General features: G+C 41.7%; 1 protein-coding gene across 3 annotated transcripts; it reads left to right on the plus strand.

The window, feature by feature from the left end:
- Positions 1-62: 62 nt before the first annotated feature.
- Positions 63-7,886, plus strand: TEN1 (TEN1 subunit of CST complex). 3 transcript variants are annotated; one of them, XM_082205020.1, is made up of 4 exons: positions 63-222; positions 1,870-1,986; positions 3,709-3,866; positions 7,326-7,886. In XM_082205020.1, the coding sequence occupies exons 2-4, from the start codon at positions 1,898-1,900 to the stop codon at positions 7,460-7,462; spliced, it is 384 nt and encodes a 127-aa protein (XP_082061146.1). In that variant the 5' UTR covers positions 63-222; positions 1,870-1,897; the 3' UTR covers positions 7,463-7,886. The 3 variants fall into 3 exon arrangements, with proteins under 3 accessions (XP_082061146.1, XP_082061147.1, XP_082061145.1); XM_082205021.1 differs by lacking the exon at positions 63-222 and adding an exon at positions 229-412; XM_082205019.1 differs by lacking the exon at positions 63-222 and adding an exon at positions 1,472-1,717.
- Positions 7,887-8,858: the final 972 nt, after the last annotated feature.

An 8,858-nucleotide genomic window follows, 5' to 3' on the forward strand; every position in this document is an offset into this window, starting at 1 on the left:
CGTGACGCCGGGAGGCGTGGCCTCGCGCTTCAGCCCTCCCTCTGGTAGGCGGGGCTTGTGGAGCGAGACGGGCGCTGGTTTCTGCTGCGCGGGCGGCGGTGGTCGGTTTCAGTATCCAATGAGGAGGAGGAGGAGGCGGGAAAGGAAACGAGAGCGGGAACTCCCTGCGCTTTGGAAGCGGTTGTGGATGTAGCTGCTCCTCCTCTTCCTCCTCACTAATAGGTGCCTTAGCTGCGATGGGGAAACCAAGGGTGGCTTAACGTTGCCCGCCCACTGATCTGTGGCTGAGGGCACATTGGCTTCACGTGGCTGCGCGGCAGAAACTCCGCGGCATAAGAAGGAATTCTGGACAGGCTGTCTCTAGATGGGTGTTAGGAGGATATAAACAAGGGTTTCGATTGCTGCTTTGCAGGTAGTTTGCTTGTGGTGCTTGGGAAATTCCCGGTCGTCGCGCCTGCCCTGTGCAACGCCCTCCCATCAGATATCAAGGAAATAAACATCTGTCTGAATTTTGGAAGACATCTGAAGGTGGCCCTGTACCGGGGAGGTTTTTCATGTTTGAAGGTTTTTGTTGTGTTTGAATACTTTGTTGGAAGCCGCCTAAAGTGCCTGAGGCAACCCAGTCAGATTGCTGGCATATGGATAATAAAAAAAAAAAACATTGTTACTGGACGACCCCCCCCCTTCTCCATATTCAAGATTTCCATTGTCTCTTTGCTTCAAAAACATTAAGTGGGGAGGGGGCCCAGCTAAATTTAAATTCATTTATTAGACTTATTGGGATGGGTGTGGTTAAAATTTCATGGAGAACAAATAGAATGCATGCCTTGACATAAAGAGGTCTGTTTTCCTAGTAAACGTTTAATCAAAAATTGACTTTGCATATTGATTTGGAAGGGGCTGGAGGATGCCCTGTTGTGGGCATATTCTGCTGCTGTTCTTCAGATACACATTTTATTTTATTAAACTCTTTCTATTCTGGCTTTCCATTTGTAATGGCATCCTCAAAGGTAGACTCGCTCCTCTTTCTATGGTTGCACTTTGGTTCCTTCTACATATTTTTTATTTTGGCACCCTGCTACCTAGTTTGCTTAGAGACATTGTGGTGTAGTGGTTAGAATGTTGGACTAGCACCTGGGAGACCAGGGTTCAAATCCTCACTCAGCAAAGAAGTTCACTGGGTGGCCTGGAGACAGTCACTGCCTCTCAGCCTAGCCTGTCTGCCAGCATTGTTATAGGGATTAAATGAGGAGGGGAAGAACCATGTACGCCACTTTGAACTCCTTGGAGAAAAAAGTGGGATATTCAAAAAACAAATAATAGTCTGTATTTGATGATATAATATATAATAATAAGAAGAATTTATTATTTATACCCCGCCCATCTGGCTGAGTTTCCCCAGCTACTCTGGGCGGCTCCCAATCGAATGTTAAAAAAAATACAGCATTAAATATTAAAAACTTCCCTAAACAGTATATAATATAATACTGTATGTGACACTTTCTTGTGCAGTGGCATCTGAAGAGTGAGATGCTGTAAGATAAAGGTATGGTAGATAGCAATCCTATCATGAGATCTGTAAAATAGTAATAGCTACCTGCCCTTACAGCGGAGATGCGGAACCTGTGGCCCTTCAGTTGATGCTGGACTACAACTCCCATCTTCCCTATTCCAATGGCCAAGCTGTCTGGGAACCTTGCAAAGTACTTAAAATGAGGTTATTATCATGAACAAAATAGGTAGTAGTCTATTAGAATTGATTTCAGCATAATTAAAGAAGCCCTGCTGTTGCATAGTAGGGGAATCCAATTACCTTGAAGCGGAAAGATAATCTTTTAAATACTCACTTCATTTTTTGTCTGACTGTAGGGTCTATTCTCAAGAACAGTTGCGCAAAATGCTGCCGGATGCTGGGACATATCACTTTCCTTGGGAAATCAACTCTGCATTGATCCCAGAAGGGAAGACCCTGAGAACCTTTGGCAGGTCAGTGTAATTCCTTTCGACCTTAAGATTTTTGTTTCTTTTGCTCATCCTATCTAACATTACTACTGCTACTCTTTTTGTCTCTTATTTTCCTTCTGATTCCTTCCTTTAGATTTCATAGAAGAACCAAATTCATAAATAACCAAATGACACATGTAAAAGAAAGCATAATGAGTTTGATTTCTTCCCCCCTACCCTGCACATCTGTGAAAAAAACTTGTTTTGTTTCCTGTCTCCTGTTTACTATATCTGTAACGATTAAGCCCAACCTCAAGATCAGCAGGATAGAGCGGGTTAAGACTGTGTGGAAGTGCCCCTCTGCTGGTGTTGGGGTGTGGTGGTTGTGGGGAGACATCCGCAATCCAGGCCACTGCTAGCTCTACTGGTGGTGGGAGCTAGTGGTAGTCCATAAAATGCAGTTTTGGGGACTTAGATGTGTGAGATGCTGGTTTCCTTGGATTTACTGCAGCATGTGTGGGGAGTGGAGCTCTCTAAAAAAGACAACCCAAAAGAGGTACATCTGCTCCCCACACCTCCTGCCCTAGATGGTACAAACTGGCAGGGATTGGGAAGTGACAGATCATTATTGTTATCATGTTATTGTTGTAAACTGCCTTGAGATTTATTTTTAAATGAAAAGTGGTATTGAAATGATTTTAAATAAAATGAATCACCTACCACTTCACTCTTCACCCCTTCCTACTTAGGACTGGACTCTCATCTGTTGCATAGTGTCCTTGTTAGTTTATTAATCCATGTGTTGCACCACCATTATATGTTGTAAAGTATTTGTTGTCATTGTTTTAGTAACATAGTTTTTATTCCTCTTCACTTTTAAACTTTTTAACATGGTTGCATTGTTTACATTGGAGGATATGATGCGCAGCAATGATATAAAATTTAAAATAAAACAACGATAAACACTCAGATAAACATTTCTGAATAGACATTTCTGACTTTCTGAAACATTTCTGACTTAACAAAGTTATGTCAAAGTATATATGCCAAAATTATTACAATTATTACAGATATGAAATTATGTCTAGCAACATTTATTGCTTTTTTGACCCTTAGTAAGAGGTATTTTGTATCAATAACAATTATAATTTATAGGAAGGGGAAAATTAAAATGTGTACTTCATGCATGCTAGGCTCTACTGTAATCTATAGGTACTGTTCCGCCGTATGCCTCATTATTTGTGTAATCCATAATGTCACATGTAAAATATTCATTTTTATTTTTCTGGCACAGAGATGAATATGTGAGTTAAAAGAAAGAAACATTAGGCTAACATTGAGTTAAAAATTCTAAATGTCATATTGTATGTGTTTTGAGCTCAGGCACTCATTCAGTATAGCATTATTAGACATGCTTAGCTGAGGGAAAAACTTTGAAATCAGTTATTTATTTTCAGTTAACTGAGTGGTGTTCAAAGAAGTTTTACTGAATTATATTCATTGATTTAAATGGGTCTCTGAGTAAAACCTAGCTGAACACTACCCAATGTCTTTAGCATTGGGAAGCAGATATAGGTAGATCTAATTTCTCTATATTTAAATACATTATTTGATTTCTGTACTACTTAATGTATTAAAAATATCTCTAAGGAGTGTACAAAAAACTGAAGTAACAACGGACAACTTGAAACAAAATCATTCTGCACATGATTTCCACATGCTTTATTATCAACATTATTTGAGACCCAAGTTTTTGTTTTTCAGGCTACACTCCTATGATGTGGTCAGCTCCCAAGCCATCTTAACAGCTCAGCACGCTTCAGTTCAGCACTGTATCCAAGTTTGTACCAAGTTTGTGGAACCATTCCAAGCCCAGCTTGGGGCGCTGTATATTGTACTGGGGGAAACCGAACATAAAGAGGGTAAGAACACCTGTATTTTTTTCTATCCGTGAAACCAGGAATAGTCTAGATCCTGGCCTGGTGGACCAACCTTTATCTCCTTCACTCCAGTGAGCCAACTTTGACAGGTGGGCAGGACCACCCGCCTGCTAGTCATCAGGCATTATATTGATGATGGGTGAGTTGTCCCAGCCACTTGCCAAAAGTTGGCCCACCAGGGGCGGAAGGAGATCCTGCACAAAGCAGGATTGAACTCCCCACACAGCAGTTAATATGCGGGGAGTTCAATCCTGCTTTGTGCAGCTGCTTCTCTACCTGGCCCACACCTGTAGTCACATACGGCATCAAGTATGGGGCAGGTAGGTGTGGTTTCAGAGAAAAAACCTTGCATGTTTGGCCTGTGGCTGGAGGTTCCTCATCCTTGGTCTAGATAGAAGGTAAAATAAATAGTCTTGGGAATAGGGACCCTGATCTTCTGATGCAATCCTTTTGCATGGAAGAAAAATAAAACTAGCAGTGGTTTAAGTTAGTACCTAATCACTCCTGTTGGTGTTTCCTTTTTATTATCTGGAACTGTTACATAGGGATAACACTGATTTTCTAATCATGCTAGCCCTGTGCTGCAAGCCAACTTGTTTGCAAAGGTGGCAACGTTTGTTCCTAGACTCTCTTAGCATATGAAAACACCTTTGACCTGATTGTATAACACAGAAACTTTAAGCTGCTTGTGTACCCTTATTAAAAGTTGCATTACCTAACCCTGAGATTTGAAATGTTGACTTATGCTACAGTGGTAGTGAATATTGTGTGGGAGGCACTAGGGCTAGTGCACATACGTTTAAGCCTCTGGGTGGAGAGGAAAGAAGAATCATGTCCTTATTTTCAACCACACTGAGGAGACAGATTCAAACCCCCCCCCCAAGTGCATTTGAAGGTGTTCATGCAGTACTGATTGCTTACATCTGTCAAAGACTTCCACCTGTTTTGATGGTCGTATGCAGTGGGTGGCCTCTGTTAGAACATAAAAGGAGCCTGCTGCATTAGGCCAATGGCCTATCTAGTCCAGCATCCTGTTCTCACAATGGTTCTCCAGATGTTATTGGACTACAGCTCCCACCAGCTATGAGCATTGTCCATGTTGGCTGGGACTGATAGGAGTCCAACAACATCTGGGGGCACCATCTTGGCTAACATCCATGTATGTCTGTGGTACTACTGTTGTCAGTCTAGCTAGCTCTCCTAAACGGCCTCAGTCCAGTATACCTGAAGGAGCGTCTCCACCCCCATCGTTCTGCCCGAACACTGAGGTCCAGCGCCGAGGGCCTTCTGGCGGTTCCCTTGCTGCGAGAAGCCAAGTTACAGGGAACCAGGCAGAGGGCCTTCTCGGTAGTGGCACCCTCCCTGTGGAACGCCCTCCCACCAGATGTCAAAGAGAAAAACAACTACCAGACTTTTAGAAGACATATGAAGGCAGCCCTGTTTAGGGAAGCTTTTAATGTTTAATAGGTTATTGTATTTTAATATTCCTTTGGAAGCCACCCAGAATGGCTGGAGAAACCCAGCCAGATGGTCAGGGTATAAATAAATTATTATTATTATTATTATTATTATTATTATTATTATTATTATTATTTATTATATTTATTATCATCACAGTATGGCATTATCTCAAGGAAATGGGTTGTTGTGGGCTGTAGTTGGCACCCATCTGTCTTGGGATACAATGGAAGAGTGCACCAGTGAGGGTAAAGTCAAACAGTGCCTGCTGTGACTGTAGAGACCGATATGGGAGAGACATGTTTGCTTGCAGCTGGGGCAGATGAAGGCGTCCAGTTGTGCTGATGCAGGTGTACCATGGCGTCTCTTCTTTCTGCGCTCCTCCCAGCAGACATTCCTCTTCTGGTCACTGCTGCAGATACACAAGCTAGCTTGATTGTCTCCAGGACTGTGGTCATCTGCAAAGGATTCTCACACGATGGGGTTAATGTTGCCAGCCTTCATGCTACACTTGCCAACATCTTTGTAACACAGAGTTGGTCTGCCAACGGGCCTGATGTCTGAAGCCAGCTCCCTATGGAGAACATTATTGGGATCCTGCCATCTTCCATTCTGTGGATATGACCAGCATAGACGTTGCTGAGACAGAGGTGCAAACATGCTGGGAATGTGGGGTTGGAAGAGCACATGTTTGTTTGAGACTCTGCCCTGCCATGTGATGTCCTGCTTCTTCACTGAAAAGCATTGCTGAGGGGGCAGATTATAGAGGAGAATTATGGGGCAGGAGGATGCAGCCTCCCCTCATTTGGTGCTTTGCCCTTGCAAAACCACAAATACACAAATTTCAGATTCTTTTACAAACATGCTTTTGGAACTGGGATAATAGTGGCTATGGGGATGGAAAAAGGAAGGTGAAAGGGGTGGGCAGGGGAACAGTTAAACACTCTTCCTGCAAACGGCTTATTCCCAATATTGTTTTCCTGTGTAAAAGCAGTAGCTGGGAGCTGAGATAAGCAATTAGCTAGCAAAACGACGTTCCAACGAGAGTGCTTGGAAAATATTATATTCCTGCAAACAAAGGATTGCCTTCAGGGAGGACTTTTGAATTCTCTTCAGCAAAGGGATAACTGCTTTATACATTTTGTGTCTGGGAGAGCTCCTGTTATATCCTTGGCACCCAAATACCAGCATTTCTTCGGCGCCAGTTGTATATTTTAGGAGACCTTGACCCCTGGCACCAATTAGCCTGTTAGCTGACATGATCTGCAGATGGATTGTTTGGGATCCTAAATAATTAAGTAGATTTCTGGGTGAAATGTCAAATGTGACTAGATGACCACACCTTATTATACCAAGTAATAACTATGATAATCACTCATAATTCAAGCACTTCTTAGTTGCACACTGAGATACAGGAGACATGTGACTTATTATTAGGTTTTCTGAAATCTACTGTGCCTTTGTACTTGTGGGTATTTGAACTCAGTTTACAGACAAGTGGGTACTCTGGAATTAATCCGAATCGGTTGATGGGGGGGAGGGAATTGAACAGACAAAAGTCACTGTTTGGAATATTACATGTGAAGCTGAATTTGAAATTAGAAATGGCTTCTAGGACTTGACTGCTCTGAATCCCATGACCTATAAAATAGACATACAGTTACCCTCCATCTCTTTCCACTTCAGTGATTTCTAGCCAATTATTTCCCGTATGTCATATTTAGCAAAGCACAGTGAAAATGTGACCTGCTTAATTTCAGTTTTCAGCAGGACCTGTTTTAAATATGACCTTATAGTCCACTTCTAGATTTTTGCCCCAGCCTATCGTTGTGTGCTGGTGTAAAGTTGCAGTAGCATTCTGCATTCTAAGCATTTGTCAGCATACTGCAGGTGCAAGACTGCATTATTGACCATGACGGAGCTTACATAGATTCTTTTAAAAAGTTGCCACATTTCTGACAACTTTAATTTTTATATTTACAGGTAATGAGATGGTGATAAAGGCCCGTGTGTTTACATGTGTGGAAGGAATAAACCTTCAGTTGCTGGAGAAGGCCATAACGGAACAGAGAAAATATTTCCAGGAGAGAGAGAAGCAGCTGGAAGGAAATGCCTCCTAGTGCTCTCTGCATTAGGAGAGGACTTATTACTGAACATAATTAGTGCTATACTGAATAGGGCCAGCTTATCATTTTCCTTCACTCTAGTACCATTTTGTAATGCTGTCTTAAAATTGTACTGCCTGCTATTGCCTTAAGATGACCCCCCCAAAAAAAATATTTTTAATGTTCAGAGGGAGAAAGTATGCCCCCGGTGTTCTAGAACTGCTTCACGTATTACATTAGGATATGCAGAAGTTGCCACAGTGTTTTGAAAGCCATTTAAACAATGCAAATTTAAACAATGCAAAATGCAAAGGGTTTGCATTCTAGTTTGGAAGCAGTTTATTATGACTGTATTTTGAAATAATGAAATCAGCCATTAAGTTTACAGCAGCTGGATTTTAAATACTCTTTGGTTTTTTGTTTAATAATAAAATTTAAAAGTTGATAGTGTTTAAATGCCCATTCTTCTTTTGCTTTTGTGACAGGGCCACAAAGCAGCCTTGATTATGTTAAGTTGCTCATTTTTCAGTCCTCTGTGGCCAATCTTCAAGTCCCAGGCTTTATGGATACTGTGAGAAAACTGGTTGGTTAGCAGCATTCCTAGATTGACTAATACTTACTGGGCTATTTATTTGTGTGCTTCCTGACAACCTGTAGCACCCAGCCTTATTATATGCAACCCTTAGCCTAATTTCAAAATCCCTCTGCTACGAAACAGCTTTGACCTCCAGCAAGAGTGATCTGTACTCCCTGCAGCAGCTGGGTGGACAGGGAGGAAGGAGAGAGAGAAAGAGTGAGAAAGAGAAGGGATGGCAGAAAGAGAGAGAAAACAGGTGGCTATGTCCACATTTGGTCCTGCCATTGGTCAACTTAATCTGAGGGAATGCAGTCCTCAACAACAACAAAGTTTTGCACCTCTACTGGGGTGGGGCGTGGGGAGAGACACTGAATGGATTTTGATATCTTTTGAGGGCTTTTCTGGATCCTTTCTCCACCAGAGAGAAATATTACAATACTACAAGATATTAATATTACAAAATCATGACAGGTTTTATTTCTATATTACCTAATGGGAGCTCAGATTCTTAAACGTCCATTATGGTTTCACCTTAATAATAGATTACTGAAAGTTGTGTCATAGCCATTATCATGCTCAACTGAGATTTATATTGAAAAAGAGGTGTGTCCCCACCCCCATAGTTACGACACTTTGCATGGTTCTTGACTGAGATTTCTACTCCAAAGAGTTAATGATCGAAGTTAATTTCTGCATTAGAATTCATAGAAACATAAACGTTTCTATGTTCTAATTATATTTGTATCAATCTCAGCTGTTAAGATCTATGGGAGGGGTTCTAATGTGGGAGTCATCTTCTTGTGAAATAAAACCTGTCAGAGAAAGGAGCAGAGG

Source organism: Podarcis vaucheri (assembly GCF_965113315.1).
Source record: "Podarcis vaucheri genome assembly, chromosome: 2".
Lineage (NCBI taxonomy): Eukaryota > Metazoa > Chordata > Lepidosauria > Squamata > Lacertidae > Podarcis > Podarcis vaucheri.